The 21,659-nt window shown below is 62.7% G+C and overlaps 2 protein-coding genes across 5 annotated transcripts in view; both read left to right on the plus strand.

Moving 5' to 3' along the window:
• LOC111161189 (sphingolipid transporter 3 (putative)) overlaps positions 1 to 1,821 on the plus strand; it is a 34,362-nt gene extending 32,541 nt beyond the window's left edge. For 3 of the 4 annotated variants that reach the window (XM_022524759.1, XM_022524760.1, XM_022524761.1), the window contains one exon: positions 344 to 1,821. In XM_022524759.1, the coding sequence (XP_022380467.1) occupies positions 344 to 529 (186 nt within the window). In that variant the 3' untranslated portion in view covers positions 530 to 1,821. The remainder of the gene's footprint in view (positions 1 to 343) is intronic. The other variant, XM_022524762.1, reaches the window with a different exon arrangement.
• A 6,329-nt stretch (positions 1,822 to 8,150) lies between these two features.
• Positions 8,151 to 21,659, plus strand: part of LOC111161069 (sphingolipid transporter 2) — a 29,915-nt gene continuing 16,406 nt past the window's right edge. Inside the window, exons 1-2 of the mRNA XM_022524536.1 lie at positions 8,151 to 8,535; positions 20,295 to 20,360. Of these exons, the coding sequence (XP_022380244.1) occupies positions 8,166 to 8,535; positions 20,295 to 20,360 (436 nt within the window). The 5' untranslated portion in view covers positions 8,151 to 8,165. The remainder of the gene's footprint in view (positions 8,536 to 20,294; positions 20,361 to 21,659) is intronic.

Raw genomic sequence — 21,659 nt, forward strand, 5'->3', positions numbered from 1 at the left:
ATGAGGCCAGAGCAGGCAGCTGGGGGCCTTGTAGGGACCATGGCTTTTACTTTGAGAGGGAGCCCCTGTGTCGTTTCCTGTAGACAGGCCCTGAGGTGTTTTATTTATAGTGCGAAAGCACGACTGTGGTTGCTGTGTGCAGAACAGACTGGGGAGGTCAGCGTAGAAACAGGGGGGCCACCGGATACTCTGTGTCATTAGGGGAAGCAGTGGGGCTGGGACCTTGGGGGTGGCCTTGAAGGTGAGGAGAAGAAGTCGCATCCGGAGTGCATTCTGAAAGCAGGAGTGAGGGGTTTCCTGGCCTGGTCCCAAGGCACCTTCAGCCTCCCCTTCCCTCCCACAGGGACCCCCGACAGCGAGGACGCCGAGAGCCAAGCCCTGCTTTCCGGCACAGGTTCCATCGCCAAGGACCTCTGAGGCCCCCACGCCTGGCGAGGAGGTCCCACTCCCCTTGCTGCACCCCTCCCTCCGGCCCCGCTGCCTTACTGCCCCAGCGCCCGTCTGGCCCAGGCTCCAGGACCCCGGCTGAGCCGCACCTGCTGCAGCTTCACACCCGGCCCGGGCGCTGGCCGAGCCTGTGGGCTGTGGATTGAGCTGTCCGCGCCCTCTGCGGGAAGCCTGGGCAGCTCCAGCCTGGGGCCTTGCGCCTGGTTCCCTGGGCCCTGATTCAAGCATGGCCGGCACAAAGCCCACGGATTTCTGAACAACCAAGTTATTCAGAGCTTCCAGGTGTCTCTGCTGGGAGTGGGGGCAGGAGAGGAAGAGGAGGGCTGCTCCCCAGCCAGGACCACTCCCTCTGTGGGTCAGGAGGGCACAGGGCATACTCCTTTGCCGGGTCACCCTCTGAACAGAAAGCGGGGGGCAGTCTCGGAGGGGGGCTTCCACTCTGGTGCTGCTGTGACTTCAAGCCCCCAGGGGAGGCATGTTGGACCCCGCAGGGACTCAGCTGCCCTAGGACCAGGCTGGGGTGGGGAGACTGCTCCGTCCCTGGGGCACAGCGTGTGGGCCGGGCTGGCTCTGTGGGACTCGCTGGCCGCTGGGTTTGGAGCAGCTGGGCGCAGCAGGAGCCCAGCAGCTTCCAGGCCGGCAGCGCTGGGGAGGCGTGTTCTTCCTGCCCCAGGGGCAGGAGCATCTCTCCCCCTCCCCTGGGCCTGGCCAGCGGAGGCCTGCCTCCCGGCACCAGACTCACGCACCCCTCCTGACCCTTGCTGGCTCCGTGCTCGCCTCCCTGCCCCTACTGCTGGAGGGCGAGCTCTGGGTGCTGGACCCTCCGGCTCAGCCCCCCGTCCTCAGCCCTAACCCTCAGGAGTGGCTACCCCGAGGCTGAGCAGCCCCTCACCCACAGTTTCACCCTTGGAGCTCACAAAATGGGCTGCCCCTGAACTTGTGAGGAATAGCCTACACCCAGTCACACTGTACGCAGGGGTTCCCACATCTCCAAGCAGTTTTCTCCTACCCCCAACTTGTTTCTGACCTTGTGTACCCTGAGAGAGGGTCAGAGTCCGCCCGGGAAGGGCTCAGTCCTACAAAGCTGCTCCCCCAGCCCCGCCCACTGGACGGGCCAAGCATAGGTCCCCGTCGTCAGCTGTACCCCTGAGTGGCCAGGGGCAAAAATCCAAGGCCCCCGAGCCCCCCTTAGGTTCTGTTAATCGGCTAGAGCGGCTCACGGAGCCCAGGAAGCCCGTTTCCTCGCCAGATCACCGGTTTATACTAAAAGGCACCACTCAGGAGTGGCTGGCGGAAGCGAGGGCCAGGACGCGCTGCGGGGCAGGGGCAGAGCAGTGGCGCCCCCTCCAGGAGCCCACCCACCCGCATCCCCACGCACCCACCCTGTTGCTGTTGGCTTTCGTGGACGCTTCATTACTCAGACACCATTGATTAACCCATTGGCTTTGGTGATTGATTCAACCTCCAGCCCATCCGCCATCTGTCGCCAGAGGTCAGGGGGAGGAACTGGGAGTTCTCCCGGCCACCAGCCCCCCTTACGTGGGGCCCAAATGCCCCCTCATTAACAAACAAAAGGCACCTTTAGGTCTCTCAGCATTGAGGAAATTCCAAGGGTTTTAGGAGCTCTGTGCGGAAACAGATGAAGACCAAACGTGTGAGTCCCCGGTCAGACTCGGTTTCTGCTGAGAAGGAGACGCCCAGTCTGGGGGGCGGGCAGGATGCCAAGGACCCACTGGGCAGCACCGGCTGTGACCTGGGACGCTTCCTGTGCCTCACACTCCCAGCTGTGTGTTAAGAGGGGTGTTGAGTGTGGCTTTTCCAGCCCCCATTGTGCGATTCTTACAGGCTGGGCCGAGGCCCGCGGAAGCCCTGCTCCGAGGCCTGACCCTTCCACCCTGCACCCCTGGAAAGGAGCCCTGAGAGGCTCCCAAGAGTCAGAATGGTCACCCTACCTCCCCCACGCCAGCGTCCAGCGGCTAGGGAGGATGATCGGAAACAGGTGGTGGACGGAGATGTTGATCCGACCCTGCCCCTGGACCTCACAGCCCGACACAGGCAGGGAAACGCCAGGCCAGGTGAGGCACACCACCCCTGTGGGCAGAGGAAGGGGTTCTGTCCCCCGAGAGCCTCTGCGCAGGTTGGGGGGAGCTGGCCAACAGCAGAAGAAGGTGTGAGGGAAGGGCACTCCCCCAGGAGAGGGTGGGCCCGACCAAGGTGCGGGGCAGGGAAGGCAGAAGGCTTCTGTGGTCCTGTGGGGCTGTTTGCTTTGGGGGCAGGAGAGACTGGCTGGGACTGGGACTCGAGTCCTGAACCCGGGGTTCCTTGACTCAGTGCATCCAGGGGTTTGGGTCACTGGGCTCGGCAGGGTGGGGCTGGCTGGGACTGAGCTGGACAGAATGACCAGCTTGGAGTTTACGATGTTCTCATCTCAAGTTTGGGGGCAGGGTGGGGGCCTGGGCTGGCGGCCTCTGGGAGGTGAGAGACTGGGCCTGCTCTGCTGGCTGTCCTGGCCAGCTGCTCACACTCCCACACTCCTGTCTCACCAGGCGGTCACTCAGGCCTTGCCGCCCCGGGGCCACAGGTGCCCAGCCGCTCAGCCGAGCGGAGGAGTGGCCAACCCATCACACCTGTCTGGCCTAAAGGACAATTCTGAGTAATCCCGGAGGCCTGGAGACTCTTGATAGCCTCATTCGTGGGGCGTGTACGGTCAGCAGGCCCAGGCCCTCAAGCTCGACCCACTCCCTCCGCGAGTTCACGGCTCGTGCCAGACAACACGTGCTTTCCAGCTCCCAGGTGTCATCACGGCACGCAGGTGTGCGCGTGTGCTCTTCTCTGCGTCTGTGGGCCAGCAGGGGAGGCTCGGCGGCGGGTCCGCTCTTCTTCCACACGGCCCTCAGGCCTGGATGGTGGGGCACGCGCCTTGAGATGGTCACACCAACCCTCGAGATGGTGTCCCTGCAACACCGGACACGGGTGTTTCTGTCCCATCCCCTGGAGTGCCCGCCTTTCCTCCCCGTCTGAGCGGGAATGTGGACAGTTGGGTTGAATGCGGCCTCTCGACATAGAGCTGGCGGGCGGGGGGTGCTGAGGGGTGTTGCTGGCGCCAAGCTTTCCCCGTAACACAAGAAAGTGTGCCCCCTCTGTGCGACTCTGTCCGGTGGGGCTGGGGGGCTGTGTGCAGAAGGAGCTGAGTGGTCATGCTGGGCAAGGGAGGGATTTGCTGGAAGCATATTTGGGGCTCAGAGAATTAAGGGACACAGTCCAGATTCAGGAGGCCGGGTTCAGTGTACGTCCTCTGTTAAAGGCTCTGAAAAGTCCAGCCCCTCGGTCAGGAAACCTTGTGTGGTCCGGGCATCATGCACAAATGTGGAAGGCCTTTAGCCACCCCTGAGTTCAGGGGAGCCCTCTTCCAGGGGACTGTCCCCAAAGTGCCAGACAAGCTTCCCCGTTTTCTTGCCACCCCACTCAGGATTTAAAGCCTGGGGCAAGAGAGTCCAGTGGGACCCTTGGGCATTTTTTAGCTCCGTTAAGCCCAGGAAACCAGGGTGCTGCTGGGAAGGGGGGAGAGACTCTGAATATCAAAACAAAACAGCAGTGAAAGGAAACAAACACAAGCAGAGACGGTGTCCATCATAACCATCTTGGGCAGGCCACGGGCCCCCTCTCAGATGCAGCCTCTTGGCGGGACCGGGACCGGGAAGAAGCTGGGCTCAGAGTCCTTCAAGGGATCCTTTGTTTCTGATAGTCGGAGTTCCCGATCAGAGGAGACTGAAGCTTCGATCATTTAGAAAGCATTAAAAATGTTCAAATGACAGAACAGGGACTTCTGTGTTCGTGGGGACTCAGCCATCTGTTCTGGGCAGGAGAGAGAGGCAGGGACAGAGCATTCTGAGCAGAACTCGCGAGGCAGGCCCAGGCTGGGGGATGGAGCAGACTGGACAAGTCCCCTGGACGGCAACGGCGGGAGCCGAGGGGGGCTGCCATCTCCCCGGGGCTGGGTGCTGATCTGTGGGAAAGGTAATCAGAGGGTGGAGGCAAATGGCACATGGATGCTGATGGAGGGTAGAGTCCGTCAGGGAGAAAATACCTCTTCTAGAGGGGCCAGGAGAGGAATCTGGTGGCGTGTGAGTCACTCAGAGCAACAGGGAACTCGATGCAAATCAACACACCCTTCCTGTGCACCTGCTAAATGTCATTTACTCATTCAATCAACAAACATGCTCCGAGCACCTCCTCTGCACTGGGCTGTGGGGAGGAATCAGATGGGGTACGGGCCCCTGAGGCTCACGGTTGGGGGGGTGAGGTGTGCTGGGGGGGGGAGTAGACTTTTGTACAAACATAACACAACGAGTTTCGTGGGAAGGAAGCATACACAGGTTACTCAAGTAGCCCAGAGGAGGACATTTTCCAGGTGGGTCAAGGAGGGCTTCCTGGAGGAAGTCCTGATCTGTGCTGGGTTTTTGACGGAAAGGGAGAGGAGTGAGCTGGGTAGACCCCGGAGGCAGAGCCCGACTAAGGGCAGGGGGAGGGGGGCTCCCAGGTGACGCTCTCCGTGGTCCTGAATGGCATTGCGTTGAGGGGAGACCAGAGACTATGTGCACGCACCCCAATTCCTGTAAGCTTCCAGGCTCCGGAAAGTGAGATATCCATGAGTTCAGGGTTAAGTTTGAGAGCCGGCCAGTAGGATCTGAGGCTGGAGATTGGCATGGGTCATGAAGGGTTCTGATGGGTCTTGGAGACTGTGTTAAGGAACTTAGATGTTTTTACCCTATGGGCAATAGGGAGCCGTGAAAAGGCAGTGTGCAAGGTAGTCATGAGGTCCCGTGTGTGATTTAGAAAGTTATTGGCAAAAAGTAAGGAGGAAAGACTGGAGGGGGATGTTGGAGCAGATGGTCTTGGGTTGCAAAAAGGTAAGATGTTGAGTTGGGTCAGTGAGCAACGGGACACTGGGGTTTGGAAGACAAAAAGTGGACAGGCCCCAGATGTGGTTGTCGAGGCAGAAGGAGTCCCCCGTGGCCCCAGGTGCCCTCTGCAGTGACAACGAGGAGGACGGTGCTATTTGGCAAGAGATAAGTGATACCGGGATGGCATGGCTTAAGGGAGCGATGGTGAGTTCAGTTCTGATTGTGCTGAGTTCAGGAAGCTGTGGGAGATCTGGGTGGGGGGGGCGTGAAGATGAGGCCACATCTAGAGATGGAGGTTGGGGTGTCCAGGGCACGTGGGTTATTGCTGAGAGCCTGCTGAGGGCGAGGGTGCCCACTTGAGAAGGGAAGAGACAGGCCTGAGCCCTGGGGGATGGGCAGAGGGGACCGAGCTCCCCGTTATCAGCCTTGGGGAAGCTGTTGTTTCCGAGGATGCTCTGCAAAGCTCGAGACACCATACCGGATGCTCTGTGGGTCATGGGGACACGGCAGCCTACACCTCCCTCTGGGAGACTCACAGTGTATGCCCTCCGTTAAAGGCTCTGAAAAGTCCAGTTCCTCGGTCAGGAAACCTGGTGTGGCCCAGGTATCATGCACAAACATGGAAGGCCTTTAGCCATCCCTGAGATCAGGGGAGGGACCTGGTGGAGCTCAGAGCAGCATCATGGGGCAGCAGAGGACACATTGCATCAGGGGCAGGCACACCTGGGTTCAGTGCAAGTCCATTTGCTCACCAGGCGTGTTACCTTGGACACATCCCTTCTCTTCCCTGGGCCTCAGTCTCTTCACTGGCACTGGAGATAAGGGCCCTGCAAGTCATCTGGCTGATGGTCCATTGATACTGCCAGAGGCTCTCAGGAGACTGCAGTGACTTGCTCAGGGCCATACCAACCAGTCTTGTCCTCCCTGTCATCCTGCCCTCGGCGGCCCAGGATCCCCCCAGATACTTGCTCTAGAGAGTGTCTTGGAGTTAAAACCTCAGGAAACCCCACACAGTAAGAAGAGCTGCTCAGAGGAGCCCCAAATTTGAAAGGCTCGAAACTCTGACCTCTTCCTCTGCTCTGGGCCTACTGGGGCCTGGAAAAGAAGTGCTCCCCTTTCTGGTCAAGAGCTTAAACCATCTCCCCAGGCAGGCTATGGTTGGAAGGAGGAGGACTTTGGTGAGAGGCAAGGGGGCTTGGGGTTGTGCTTTGAGCTGTGGTTGTGTCTCCTTCACAGCTGGGTGCAGCCCCACAGCTGGATGCTGTCCCCTTGCTGGCACCCCCCACAGTTAGTAGGGGACACTGCCAGGACTGAGCCCTAGCCCCACGGAGCTCCTAGGTCTGTGCTGGCCTATTGAGCCCCGGTCGTCCCAGAGCGCCCAGCAGAATTTCCCTTATCCGGCTTCAAGCTGGAAAGAGGCAGCAAGGAACTTTCAGAATGGAGTCTGTTTCCTGGCCCTCCCATGACAGTCATCCACACCCAACACACCGAAGCATATTTTTAGTCACTTTGCAGGATTTAGAACACACCTCGAAGGCGCCAAGAAATACCACCAGCCTGGGGTTAACTCCGTTCTCAGCAGGGAGAGGGTACCTCGTGCTGCCTCACCTCTTAGGTATGCTGTGACTCACCGTGGCCAACACTTTCGTGGGACCTGCACCTGCCTGTGGACATGGGGTCCAGAACAGACCTCAGTGGGGACGGAGCTCCCATCCCAGGAGGGTGGTATCAGAGCGCGGGGTCAGCACCAACGGGGCCACGAGCTAGCTGGATGTCCATGAAAGGGTCTTTTCTGGACGCAGGGACCCGTCTGTGAAACATGGGGTACTTCTGGGTTTCCAGGCTCTGTGTGGTGCTGACATTCTGCCCTCAGCACTTGGCATGGGATTTTAACTTCAGCCAAAGCCTCAAACAGATGGAGGGGCTGGGTCTGGGGGTGGGACACAGAACCACAGCTCCTCTGAGATGGGTTGTGGCCCTGAACACGGAAGTGACTCGACCACTCTCCCCCGGAGCAGGACTCGGCCTCCTCCACAGCGGGTGGCGACCACTCAGACTTGCAGACTGAACCCTGTCCTCCTCTCTACCCGCGGGAGAGACGGGCACCCAGAGAGATCTGCGGGCCTGCCGGGGGTCTTCCTTCCGGGGTTCGTCCCTTCCCTGCGCAGCTGGGAGTCCGCAGCTTGGGGAGGCCCCGTGGGAGCCCGGCTCCCCTTGCCAGGGGCTGCCTCTCGGGGGCGGGGGGCTCGGGGAGGGTCCCGGCGCGCACGCGGGAGTGGGACCAGGCAGAGGTCAGGAGCTGGAGCGCGGTTTCCCCGGGGCGGTGGGCAAACAGCGGTCTGCGCCTGGCCAGGCCCCCGCCTACCCCGCGCCGGGCACGCGGCCGGGCTCTCCCCAGGCCGACTCCATCAGGGCGGGGGGCCGCGCGGCTGGGCGCCCCGCCCACCGCCCGAGACCCTCTCGCCGCTCGGCAGACGCCGCCCGCGGGAGTGGGCGAGCCCCGGCCCGCCCCGGCCCGGCGACCGCGCGGCGCACTGCGCCCCCGTCGGCGGCCCGGGGCAGCACGTGCGGGGCGGGGCCGGGCCGAGCAGCGCGCCGATTGGGCGCCGTGCGGTAGGCGGGGCCGGGCCGCAGCTGTCAGCGCTCCGGCGGCGGCGGCGCATCGGGGGACGCTGGCCGCGCGCAGCCGGGCCGGAGCGCAGGAGCCGACGGGCCGGCCGGGATGGTGCAGCGGCGGCTCCGCGGTGCACGCACGCCCTGAGGGGCCCCGGGCTGGGCCCCGCGCCCCCCGCGCCCCCCGCCGCCGCGGCCGGCATGATGTGCCTGGAATGCGCCTCGGCGGCGGCGGGCGGCGCGGAGGAGGAGGAGGCGGACGCTGAGCGGCGGCGCCGGCGCCGGGGGGCGCCGCGAGGGGCTGGAGGTGGCGGCTGCTGCGGGGCGCGGGGCGTGGGCGCCGCTGGAGTCGCCGCCGCCGATGACGAGGTGCAGACGCTGTCGGGCAGCGTGAGGCGGGCCCCGTCCGGACCCACCGGCGCCCCCGGCACCCCCGGCTGCGCAGCCGCTGCCAAGGGCCCCGGCGTTCAGCAGCCCAAACCAGCCAGCCTGGGCCGCGGACGGGGGGCAGCTGCCGCCATCCTCAGCCTGGGGAACGTGCTCAACTACCTGGACAGGTACACCGTAGCAGGTGAGCGGGTGCCCCTCCCGCCCGAGAACCAGGACCCCCGCCTGGAGGCACCCCGGGAAGCCTTTGGTCCCCGGGTCCCTGTATTCCAACCTTACGTGGGGTTTCTGAGGGCTCAGTGCTCTGGCACAACTGGGGCAATCACAGGTCCAGTCCGCGGACCGACTCCTATCTCCCCACACCCCGCCCTGCCCCGCCCCGCCAGGGGCCAAAGGAGTCCCCATCCCCAGAGTAGCCCGCGCGTCCTCGCCAGCCCTTGACGTCCCATCCGTTGTCCTCTTCTCCGAGAGTCTCCTCTGCGTGTCTCTGTGTTCTCGCCTCCGCGCCCCCTCCCGCCCCAGCCGCAGGTTCCCCGGCTTCTCTTCCCCTTCCCCCAGCCCGGGCGGTCTGTCGGGCCCTAGCGGGTCAGCTCCTTCCTTCCTCCGCCGCCTCCACTCCCCTGCGTGCGAGCGGCGAGTGCGCGCGCCCCTTGCGGGTGTGCGCCAGGGGAGACCGGGTGTGTGTGCGCGCGGGCGGCGCGGATCTGTGTGTGAGCGCGTGGCTGACAAAGGCTCGGGGCTGCGGGGAGCCGAGGGAGGGGCGGGGCGGGTCCGCGGCGCCTGGGGACCCAGGATGCGGTTTGCAGCTGGCCCTGGCTACAGGCCTGAAGACGCCTCCCCCTGCTCTGTGGCGCTTGGGGCCTGGGGTAGGGCACAGGCTGCTGGGGCTGGAGAGGGGTCCCGTGGGAGCGTCTCTGGGAACCCGCCTTGGGGATAGGGTGGGGGTCGATAACCCTGCTGGTTTCTAGTCCCAGATTTGCCCCTCAGGTGCTTGGTGTGTGACCTTGGACCAGTCTCAGTGTTTAGGTCTGTTTCCTGTTGGTGAGGTGGTTGATCCCTGGGCCCTGGGGGGATGGATGGGCTTCTGGGGTTCTGGCTGCTCACTCCTCCTCCCCCGTTCTCAGGGCTCTGCAAGTAGGGCCCTTCTGTGGACTGACCTGCCTCTAGGTGAGAATGGTGTAACCTTGAGAGGAAAGCACTCTGGCCAGCCGGCATGGGGGCTCCCTGCAGGAGAAGAGCGGTGACTACACAGGGCACCTGGGCCCAGAACCAGCCCAAGCACAGCCTAGCAAAATCTGGAACAACCAAAAGAAAAAAAAGAGAGAAATAGGAGGAGGAATTTTGGATAGACTGTAAAGAGAACTTTGTAGGTTGGGGGAGAGGAGAGAGGAGAGTCCTGGTGTAAACCGTGTGGCCCTGGGTCCCCTTCCCTTCTCCTGGCCTCAGTCTCCTCTGTTGAGTGGGGTTTTGTGTCAAGTTAAAGAGAAGAGCTCTGATGGGAGATCCTCCCCCACCCCCCACGCTCAGAACCCCCTGGCGCTCCATTCTCTCCCATTCCAGGGAGCTGGAAGCGAGTGCCTGTGGCACCAGATCCTGTGCTGGGCCATGCCCGGGAGGCTCTTTGGTCTGCTCAGCAAGAATACTCCGGACATGCTGCCTGGGACCTGGGGGCTTAGGTGTCCCCCTAAAATGGGGAGAAGTCAGAGAACGCTGGGGACTTCTGAATATAGATGAGACTAAGGCCCCCGTGCCCCCCATTTCCGAGATGGCCCAGGAGGTCGAATGAGGCTGGCACTCGGCCCCCTAGTAAGCCTCGGCCTGGGGGGAGACTTCCCAGTTCCCGCTGGACGCTGAATGGAGCTGCTTCTGGCTTGTGACACTTTACTGCTTGTTTTTTTCCGGCCCCAGACCATCCCTCCCTGGTGTTCTCAGGGACAGTGACTCTGCCAGGGACTGAGGGGAGGGGGTGGGATCAGGGAGCTGTGGAGCTTATCTGCCCAGCCCTCCTCGGGTCCCAGAGTCAGCATGGGAGCACGAGATAGGAAATTTCGAGTGAATGGGTAAGAGGGGGATGGAGAATGGCAGCTAAGAGGGGCGTGGGGCCGTGGGGAGGAAGGCCCGGAAAACCCTGTGCAAACAGCAGGCCTGGGCTGCCTGTCCCTCCCTGTCCCGGCCGGCCCCTCCCCCAACACCCAACAACATACACAGATTTCCTCTCCGGATAAGCCTGGCTCCCTCTCCCTCTCTTTATGGCAGACTCCCCCAACGCCCCTGCCCCGAGTTCGGTTTGTAGGAAGATTCCTGTCTCTATGACAACTGGTACGGTGTGATGTGTTTGGTGGGGGAGGGCAGGAGAGGGCTCATCGTAGGCCCAAGTCCACCTGTCGCTGGCTGCCCCAGCTGGGACACGAGAGGGGAGGCAAGCCCTGAATGGCTCGGTGGTCTTTGACATTCGGCCCACCTGGCCCCGAGAACCTCCCCCACGTGGCCCTGGCCTCCTCGTCAAAGAACGGAGGGTTTCCGTCTCTGTCTTTAAAGCTGTCTTGCGTCTTTCTGTCTTTATGGTAGGGGCCAGCTCTGTCCAGAAGAAATATCATGCAAGCCACATACATAATTTAAATATTCCTAGCAGCCACATCAGAAAAGTAAGAAGAAATAAGTGAATTAATGTATTTTATTCAACCCGATTTATCTGAAAGCGTCACCATGTCATCCATATAAAAGCTATCCATGGGACAGCTTGCTCTTTTTCTCATACTGACGTTTGGAACCCGGCGCATGACCTACAGTTGCAGTGCACGTCAGGTGGGTCCGGCCACGGCGGCTGGGTCACTGCGGTGGGTGGCAGGGACCCCATCTTCGATGCCAGAGCTGGAGTTAGGCTCTTCAGCTTCCCGGCTGGGTGACCTTGGGGGTGTCCCCTGAGCCTTCGGGTTGCCGCATCCTCCTCTCCACCTCCTGGGTTGGGGGAGTCCAGGAGGATGTTCTTAAGCACCTAGGCCAAGCAGACCCCCAGGAGAGCTGCACCCTGTCAGTGCTGTCCCCGCCGGGCCTCTGCACCCGCCAGGCCGGCCCTGCACCCTGCCCATGTTTGTGTGGCGTAGTCCCTTCCAGGTCCCTCTGAGAACCCCTCCCTTCTTCAGCAGGCCGGTCTCCATCCTGGGAACTGCAGCAGCATCTGGCTCTGTCCCCGCATTCCCAGCTAATTATGGCCTCTCCTCCTCCCCATGAGAACCCCCTGAGGGCAGCAGGCCTCAGAAGCAGGTGAGAAGGGCCCAGCCCTGGCCCTGGCCTTTCTTTTGGGGTGGCTTCAACTGAGTAAAATCGACGTAGCCCATCAGTCACCTCTAGATGCTTCGGTCCATCTGCTGTGTGCACAGAGGGGACAGGCACCTATTAAAGCTCGCAGGGCAAGACAAGCGGGACCAGGACCCCACCCCCTCCTGGGGCAGCGTCCTCTTGGTGGCGGTGGGGGTGCATGGCCCCTGCTTCCGGCCAGGGCAAGGGCCCTCCGAGCAGGTGCACTGTGGCTCGATTTGACAGAGGCAGTGTGAGGCCCCCCTTGGGCACATGGCTCTGCTCCCGGGGCCCCTATGGACCTTGCGGCCCCTGCTCTCCACTCTGAGTCCAGTCATGGCTAGCAGCTCAGGAGGAAGAGAGGCCCATCTAGTGAGGGTCTTGGGGTCCCTCTCCCCAGCTCTGTGTCCTGGTGCCAGGGCTGCCTCTGGGCTCCCCCTCTTCCATCTGTGAAATGGAAGCAGAGCCAAGGGTGTAGGAGGCATCACTGGGCTCCTGGAGACAGGCCCAGCCGGAGGTGCTGGCTCAGGCCTTGTGCACCGCCGGAGAGTGGCTGTTGGGAGTGGAGGCCCTGCCCCAACTTCCCTGAGACCCAGTTTTCTTTGCCTCTGATCCAGGCTGTGGTGGACGGGGCACTGGAACTGGGGCAGGGTAGGGGCTGTGGAGGAGAGGCAGAGCCCTGCCCTGGGGGAGCCCTTTTCTGGCGTAGAAGCCGTGGCTGTGGCCCACAGCAACTGCTCCCCAGCACAAACCCAGGAGGGCCCGTGGGCCTGGCAGGACACCTGAGCTGGGGGTGGGATGGGGTGGGGGGTGCTGCCAGCCTGGGCTTCTGGCTATGGTCAGCCTGGCTGAGTCTGTCCGCGGCTGACAGATGGGGAGGCAGAGGCCCAGGGCTGTCCAGGGTCACTTGGCTGGGTGGAAGCCAGGTCAGGCTCCCCGCTCTGTGGCTATCTTCGTGGATAGAGATGGTCCACACCTCAGGGGGCCTCATCCCCTTGGGTGGCCCGGCCGCAGCCACGTCAGCGGTAACTTCTGCGGGGCGCGGTGTCCCAGGGCCACATTCCAGAGGGCCTGTCTGGCAGGCCAGCAGGCAGGTGAGCGGCCGGGCCGGCCTGGACCGCCAGGGCCAAATGACTCACCGCCAGGGCCCGTCTCCACACCTTCCGGCTGCGCTCTGGGCCTGTCAGAGGACATGCCTTGAAACACGCTACTTGGTCTGGGACCCAGGGCATTACCGGCCAGCTCTGCCTCTGTTTCCTGCTTTGTGAGGAGCGGCAGGGCTGCAGGTTACGGTCAGAGAGGAGGGGCTCCCATTCTTCCCCGGATAGGAAGGGGCTTGAGTTTCTGCCTGGGTATGGGGGCCTGAAGCCCTGCGGCAGAGGGGATGAGAGCAAGGGAGGTGACAAGGGCCCTGGCTGGGTCCTTAGGCTCCCTGTATGGCCCTGACTGTCCCCGTCCCCCCAGCCCAGCTTCCTGTTCCTGGCTGTGTCGGACCTGCTATGTCACCTAAGGCAGAGCCTGACCCTCTCTGAGCCCTGAGTGCACCATTGATGGTTCTGTCCCTCCCTTTCTGTGGTTAGGGTCTTGCTCCCAAGGGTAGTGTGAGGCACGTGGTCCCTGCTGCCTGCCCTGTCCCCCCACCAGCTCTGCCTATGCCCTCCTTCCCCAGGACAACCAGGCCAGTTCCCTAGTGGCTGCTAGCAGCTGAGCCCAGTCTCCCCTGGGGGGGTCTCCTTGGTGCCTTGGCCTCCTTCCGGAAGGCTTCCCAGCTTCCAACCACAGCCTTCAGCACACCTGCCCCATTTTGAGGGTCCGACCTCAGTCATCTGCATGGGGGGCTGGACAAGGTGCGGCCGGGTGCCAGGGGTGGTTAGACCCAGTCCCGCCTCAACCCCGCGGGTTCTTCTAGACTGGGGGCCCTGGTGGGTTCGGATGACCCTGCTGAGGCCCGGGTCCTGGTGCTGGGGACAGTGAGGCGCTTCTCTTCCCACCATGGCATACAACAGGCTGTGGGCCCTGCATGAATGGGAGGGACAGGGGGATGTGGTCTGGGGACACCCATCTCCCCCTACACCAGCCCTGGCGGAGGGGTCTCATTGCCCCATGTGGGGCAGAATGGCTTCTGTATGTTCCGGAGGTGACTCTCGGGTCTCCTCTACAGCCTGGTCCTGGGCCACACGGTGAGGGCCTGGCCCTCTCCTGGCAGCGGGGAGGCTGGTGACAGGAGCCCTGAGGGTAGCTGGGTGAGGGGCAGAGCACCTACGTTGGGCAAGAAGTGAGCAGCGTGGAGGCTGGGAGGGCGTCCCCTCACAGGGGTCCCTCCGCTGCCCTGGGGACCGGACTGGGGCCGCGCCCTGCCGACGGCGAGCTCTGTGTACTCATCATGGTCCTGTCACCGTCCAGTGCGGGTTTGCCCAACAGGCTCCCGTGAAGCAAGGAGCACAGGCTGTGTCTGGGACGCTGCCGTTGCCGGGTCGCTCACTGTTTCCAGCAATCATGTGGGCAGTTGGTATGGAGGTAGAGAGGGGTGTTGGGTGAGGTGAGGGACACTGGCTGGCCCCCGCCTGGCCTGGCAGCCTCTGCCCCACGTTCCCTTCTGAATGTCCATCTGGCGTCTGAGAGGTGGGAGCCGCCGTGGGTCTCAGCCACTGAGGCTTTATCTCCCCCCTACGCCCCGGCCTCATCCAGGGTCTGTGGGTCTGGATAAGCATGGCCCTGGTGGTCTCGGGAGAGTCCCTGAGCCGGTCCAGGGCTGGGGGTGTGTCAGGGAAGGAGTGGCTGTGCAGAGCCCCCAAATTACTAAGGCCAAATTGGTTCCAGGAAAGCTGGCCCCAAATGATAGACTGGAACCTCGGGACAGAGGCCAGGCTGCCTGTCCCTGCCCACTCTGGGCACGGAGACTCGGTGGGAGTGGGGGGTCTGGGCGGTGCGGGGGGTGCTCCTTCCTAGCACCCGCAGGAAGGGGCTGCTGCAGCTGCAGGGCTCTTTAGGGCCACACACTTGGGGTCTGGGTCCTCTAGGGCAGAGGTGGGTCCTCTCCGTGAGGCTGACCCTGAGGTCCCTTCCTGCCTTGTCAGCCCAGGGCTGGGGGCCTTGGCCTCACGGTCCCTGTAGAGAGGACTGCCGAGCTGTTCCCACAGAACGCCCCCGGATCTATCCAGTGACGTGGGGGTAGAGGTCAGTGGACCTGGGTGTGTATATGACAAGTGTGGAGGTGGCAAGGATGGGGGGCCCTGGGGAGCTGTCTGAGGGGTGGTCGGAGTCTCAGAGCACGGGCCAGATGCTCCCAGAGGTCCCTCAGTTCCTCCCCAGGGGATGGGGGCAGGATGTGGCCCCACAGAAGCCCTGGAGGCAGGATAGATGCGACTGTGCATGAAAGCAGGTCCGGCTCAGGGACAGCCTTGGCCGGTCCCCTCGGGCTGGGGGCGGTGGGGGGGCGGTGCCCGCAGGGCCCGCCTGTGGCTCACAGCCCTAGCCATCCAGAGCCAGGCCCTCGGGCTCCTGTAATTATCGGGGCGGGAGCTCTGGCTGAGCATTGGAGTGGCAGTGATCCTCCCAGAGCAGCTAGCTCTGAGCTCTCCACAGGGGACCCAGTCCCTCTGAGACGGACCAGCCAGTGGCAGGCGTGGCCCATCCCTTCCCAGCCCCAGCCCCTGTCTTTCCTGCCGTCTGCCCCATTTTGGAGAAAAGAACTGTGAGGGGGGACTTTGCCCTGCTCTTTGGTCATGGCCGAGGCGCCCGTCCCTGAGGACATTTCGTAACTTACTGATGACCTGTTGTGTGCCAGGCTATGTTCTAAGCACTTTGTACCGATTAATGCATGGAAGCTTCACAACCAGGTGACTCAGATCTTAGAATTAAGACCTATCACAGAGGAGGATACAGACACAGGTTAAGTAATTTGTCTTTTTTTTTTAATTAATAGCTTTATTTTGCCTCAATATACATTTAGAAAATAGGTCTAAGGAAAGGTTTCGTGTAATAGACCAGAGGACTATATACAAAGTGAAGAGTTGCAAATCAGCGACACCAAGGGCACAGACGGAGCACTCCTCCCCGAGGGCCACAGCAGCCTAGGGCCGTCCCATCAGAGGGGAGGCAAGCTCTTGGACGGCTTTTGAGTTCAACTGAGGAATTGTGCTGATCTTCAGGAGTTTGCCGTTTGCATACTTATTCTTGATGGCAATGAATTTTGTTAGGTTTTCATTAACTTTCACTACATTTTTGGCCATGTGCTGCATGACTTCCAACACTTGGTTCTCTGTGTATCCAGTATAATACTGCTGCTTTAAGTTCCATTTTCCTTGGCTCAGAACCTTCTGGGACAGGCAGGACGCAGCCGCTGCCACCTTGGAAGGGTGATAACGCACCATGTCGTAGTCAATGAGAGTCAGCTCCATAAGTGGAGAAGCCGAGTTTAACCCAGATGGTCAGCCTCTGGAGGCCGTGTTCTTGGGAAGTCGGCTAAGTTGTCTGCTGCTCTGAAAAAGGCAGGGTGAATGTGGGGTGTGGGCATCTGTGTTTGGGGGCGTGCCCAGCCCTGGCTGACAAGGCGGGAAGGGACCTCAGGGTCATGTGGTCCAGCCTTGCATCTGAGGCTGGTCTGGGGTGGGGGCTCCTGAGGTCAGTGTGATTTCCTCTTCTACCTTGGTCTTGGGGAGGCCTCCGTGATTGCAGCAGGTCAGGATCCGGACCTGGCTCCTCTGCGGTCTCCTGGGCACCAGCAGTGGCGGGGGCTGTGACACCGTGAATATCTGTGACCAGCTCCCACGTCAACTCTTCAACAAGAGCATCAGAGGAGGGAGGCAGGGGTAATTGGGAGACATGACCTTGGGTCTGGCCCTGGACACGGGTGGAAGCGGCCCCCCCCCCCCCCCGCCCCCAGGAGGAGGGCCCAGCTGTTGTCAAGGCTCAGAAGCCTGAAGGCTGGGAGGTGCATCTCACAGGGGCCTTGGACTGGCCTGGCCAGTGGCTTCCAGTCTCCCTGGCAGCGGGTTGGTGAGTCCCGGTTCTCCCCTCTAAACTGTTGGTTGTGCGGACCTGGGCCATGGGGCCTCCCGTGCTGGAAGTCTGGGCTTCACTGCGGTGGCACGAGGCAGCCGTCACCCTCAGCTAACCCAGGGAGCACCGTGGTGGGTAGCATTACTGATGTTGGGGTCGGGCCAGTGAACGGAGAGGAACTTGTGGGTGACTGCTCTTGCCAGAGCTGGCGGCCCCGGGCCTCAGTGTCTGCTCCTGAGCCCGGGACTCAGGCGGAGATGTACAGTGCAGGCAAGGTCAGGCTGCAGAGGGGTGCTGGAGACCCAGAAGGAGGCCGGGTGCAGAAGAAGGGGGACTCTTGGGGGTCACTCATGGGGCTGCAGGGGTGAGGGGGCTCTGGGCTGGGGAGCGCCATGAGCCACTCTGGGGATGGGGAGGAGGGTGGGGCCAAGCCACCAGGAAGGCTGGTTTCGGGGGAGACATGGAGAGGAGGACACTGAGTTGGGGATGGGGGGACTCTTGTACAAACTCAGCTATGAAGGAGGGAGAGAGAGGAGCGGCTGGCAGAGGGAGCAAGCCAGGACCGTTTCCACCACCAGGACAAGACTAGGGGCTGCCGTGCAGGAGGCAGAAGGGAGGCCCAGGCCAGGGGCGCCCCAGGGCAGCGTCCCCAGGGGGCAGTAGGGACGGTTGGCTTTGGACGAGAGGCGAGACCCTTGGTTGGTGCTTGGGAGGAGTGTAACTGGGGGTCAGTGGGTGAGCGCATTTCCTTGGGCCAGGGAGGAGGCCCCTGTGGGATGATCCTGACTGTGGGTTGAGGGGCTGGACTGGCAGCTGTGGCTGTGGGGTGGCTGGGGGCCCCACTTGGCACGCCCCAGGCTGGTACAGGGGCTTGGCCTGGGCCAAGGAGGCTGCTCCTGGGCGGGAGGCCTGTCCTGTGACCCCACCAAACCTCAGCCTCCAGGAAAGAGGCTAAAAATAAGGCTGTGGTGGGAAGAAGGGAGGGGTGTGTGGGCCTGAGCCAGGCTGGGGCCCAGAGGAAAATCCGAGACAACCGGCAGGCTGCTGTGACACATGCTTCCCGAGCCAGCGGCCAGCGGATCTCACCCGCCTGTGGCCATAGCCCCTTCCTGGCCACTAAGAGGGAAAATGGCCCCTTACAGCTTCCACGAAGCCCTGTTCCCAGGGAAGTTTCTTCTTGGAGCTCAGGCTGTGGACACAAGCCCAGGCCCTGGGGTGCTGAGCTCCTTTGTCTTGGGCTCTGGCCGTCCAGGAGTTCCCAGGATGTCCGTCTAGATGTGGAAAAGTGTCCTTCCCCCTTCCCAGGAGCCCTGTGCATCAGAGGTAGTCAGGGGAGGCTTCCTGGAGGCAGAGGCATACTCTGGGACTTGAAGAGCTGCAGGGGTGAGGCATGGTTAGTCAGGGGGCTAGGCAGAACGTGCCCCAGGGAAGATGCAGGAGTGTTTGATTTGCTGGGGACATATGCCATCTTCATGACGACCGTCTTGCTATGGCCTGCCTCCCCCAGGGCGGCCCCCTGCCCTCGTCTTGCAGGGGCCCTGGGACACCCCCCCCACTGCACCTGTCTGTAAGCACACGGAACCTGTGACGTGTCTCCTCTGGGGGCTGCAGATGACCTGTCACCCCCCCTCCCACCACTCTGCAGCAGTTCCTGCAGGAGGGGGGCATGGAGCGTCCACTTACTCACTCTCTCTGTCCACAACTGGCTGTGTGGGTTGGCTGGGTGTTGCGCCCTGGGCCGGGGGCCGATGAGAGCAAGGGACATGCAGAGGCCGAAGGACATGCTTCGGTGTTTGCTAATAGACCTGGTCTCCCATCTCCTCTCCGACCCTGACGTGCTGGGTGACTAACGTGACATGCAGCACGGGGTCGAAAATCCTAGGTAGCAGCGGGTTAGAAGGAGCACGTTCAGAGCCTCTCATGGTGCTCAGACCTTAGTGGCGACCACACCTGGTGGCCCTTAGGTCCCAGCAGCGGTGAACCCAGAGACCGCGTATCCATGTCCCTAGGCGCCTTCCCCATAGAACTCGCTAATCTGAGTGTGACAAGGGCTAAAGCAAGAATGGGCAGGGGCGCATGGGGGCACCTGACTTATTGAGGGTGATGGGAGGGGAGAAACCGGGAAGACTTCCCAACGGAGGAGGTGCTTGAACTAGTCTTGAAGGAGTGGCCGGAACAGCACAGTCCCCAGGGTGGATGGGGATGGGTGGGCGGTCAGGGGGCCTCGGAGAGCCTGGGGGCTGCAGCGGGACACGGGGGCGGTGGTATTCCGAGGAGTGTGGCTGGCGTGGGGTTGGAGGGGCTGAACCTGCAGCCTGTGGCCTGGTGAAGGCCAGGGTCCTTGTCTGAGGCACTAGGGAGCCACGGGAGAGGCTGGCGGCTTGAGAGAGGGTGGGGAACGGAGGGCTCGGATTGGGAGTGGGCACGAACAGTCTGTGGGGCTGGGAGGTGAGCACAGGTGGTTCCCCGAGATGGGGCCCCTTGGTAGCCCTACCGTCCGCAGGCCCCAGACAGGCCCCCGGCCTCCGCCTTCGGGGCATGGCCACAGCCCGCCTTGGTTATTAAGTCATTAACTGGGCCTCACACAGCCTCTTCATTATGGGTAATTATGGCAAATCCACTCGGCGTTCACAAGGAGGTGGCCAGTGTTTCTCAGTTGTCAGGCCGCATCCCAGGAAATGGCTCTTGGGGGGGGGGACAGCCGCCAACAGGTGCCTCCGGCAGGCTCGGGGCTGCGGCTCTGCCCACGTCGTTGCTGTGTGACTTGGGGCACGGGGCTGAGCTCCCCCTGCTTTGGTTTCCCTGTCTGTCTGGGGGTGGGGGAGAGTCCCGGCCTTGTGGGCCGGGCTCGTAGGGTCGCGTGGGGCCTGAGCCGGGAAACCAGTTACGGCGTGGAGGTGGGCTCCATCGTCCTCACTATCATCGTGACGAGGGCCAGAAGTCCCCCGCAGGCAGGCCCTGTCATCTCCTCAGCGTGGGGGGCTTCTCCTCCTCTCTCCCCGTCCCTTCTCCGTGCACATATGTGGGGGCCCAGCCCTCCGCGGTCCTCTGTGAGAAGCAGGGCTGGGGGTCTCCTGGCTCAGGAGCCCGGTGGAGCACTGGGAGAGGGAGCGGGGTGCAGGAGCTGGCTGGCCCGTGTGGCCGTGGCTGTCTGCCCACCGTTGCTGCTGACGTTAGCTCTCCTGCTTGTGCCCCTTCTCCACCGCTCGCTCGCCCCCCGACATGCTGAGTCCTCATGGGAGAGTAGAGATGGCTGGGACTTGGGAGAAGGGCCAGCAAGGCCTCGAGGGGTCCCCTTCCCCACAGGAAGCCTGGAGCCCCGCCTGCTTCCCTGGGCACCTCAGCTCTGGTGTCGGGAGAGTGGGGGTGCTGGTGATCACCCCGGGGACAGCCCGGGGGGTGTGTGCACGTGCAGGGGAGGGGGTGTGAGCGCGGCCTGAGACCCCTCTGCCTGCTCCTGGGCTGGAAGGCCTCCTTAGTGACTGTCGGGGGCTTTGTGGCCTCCCCTGAGGGCAGGGCCACGGGCGGGTGGGAGTTCCAGGCCGGCAGGTGGGAGCCGGGTTGGGGACAGAGGGCCGGGTGTGGCTCGGGGGGAGAGGGGAGGCCAGACATGACCTGTAAGCACCCTCTGTCTTCCCCTCACAGGCGTCCTTCTGGACATCCAGCAGCACTTCGGGGTCAAGGACCGCGGAGCCGGCTTGTTGCAGTCAGGTGAGGCCCCGCCGCCCCCCACAGGCCCGGCTGGCGTCTCTCTGACTCTCGGGAAGGGACGTGTGCTTCGTGTCCACATCTCATGGCTGAGGCTCCTAGAAGATAGCTTCCCCGAGCCTCTCCCTCTTTCTTGTAAAACAGACAAAGAATAGTCTGAGGGGTCAGTGGGGGACAGACAGGGTGTGGCCCAGGTCCGGGGCCCGGGAGGTGACCCTTCCTTTGGGGTCTGGGGCCTCCTCTGGAGCTGGTGGTCCAGGGTCCACCCTGAGGTTACTGGAGGGACTTCATTAGGTTGCTGTGCAGGATGGTGTCGGTGGAAACTTGGTGACCATGTCTCCGCAGCACACCCCTCCCCCCGCCCCAACTGCTTCCATCACCCATTGGGCTGGGAATCCTCTCCCAGATGTAAAAGCAGGAAATCCCCTTGGCCGGTCCCAGGCAGGGGCCTGAGAGCCTGGCTCCTGGGTGAGTTCTGGGCGTGATGTCCTCCGCCCCCTGGGCTGGGGCAGTGTGGCAGGCCGTGAGCCGTTGTCCCTGCCTATCTGCCCCTTGCGGCCGGTCCCATGTGTCCTTTGCCCCTGCCTGACCCACCCAGTGTCCCAAGCTGGCTCTGTGGCTGAGGGCCCAGTTCCTTTGGCTCCAGTTCCCTTTGGCCCTGGAGTCGTGGTCAGATGTGTGGGAGGAAGTCCGTGGTGTGCATTCCAGAGTGTGAACCCCTTGCCCGGCCTGGGCACCCCAGGGAGGGCGGAGTAGAGGGAGCCGGCCCTGTCCAGAAACCTGCCTGACCTGTCTCGGTGGCATTCCAGGGAGGGCTGTGCCAGGCCTCCATGGCCTCCATGAGCCCCCAGAGCATCACCACTCAGCCAGGGCCTGCAGCCTGGGCCCGTTCCCAGGTAGGGTCCTTGGGGCACAAAGGGAGGGCCTGGTGGTTACAGGGCTCAGCCCGACAGACAGCTGAGTGAGCTGGGGCAGGGGCAAGGCTCGGGGGCCCGGCCCCCTAAGGGCAGCCAATCCCCACCACTGCCCCCAGCACCACGCTGAGGACATGAGCCCACACCCGTCCCCTGGCCCTTCCCTCTGGCCGGGCCTCCCAGTTGGGCCAGAGCCAGTCAGCCACCCCCAGGACAGGTGCGGCTCACCTCCCAGGCTCTGAGCACACAGTAACCACCACGCAGCCTGGAAGGGAGTGTTTCGGCCGGATGTAGTGGGGGGTGGGGCTGGGAAGGCAGGAGACAGCCCAGCTTTCCAGCCACCCCCACTCTGTGGCCCCTGAGTCCCGGGGACCAGGCCGAGTCTCCT

This window comes from Enhydra lutris, unplaced genomic scaffold (genome assembly GCF_002288905.1).
Source record: "Enhydra lutris kenyoni isolate GAN:26980312 unplaced genomic scaffold, ASM228890v2 scaffoldscaffold82, whole genome shotgun sequence".
In the NCBI taxonomy this organism is placed as follows: Eukaryota; Metazoa; Chordata; class Mammalia; order Carnivora; family Mustelidae; genus Enhydra; species Enhydra lutris.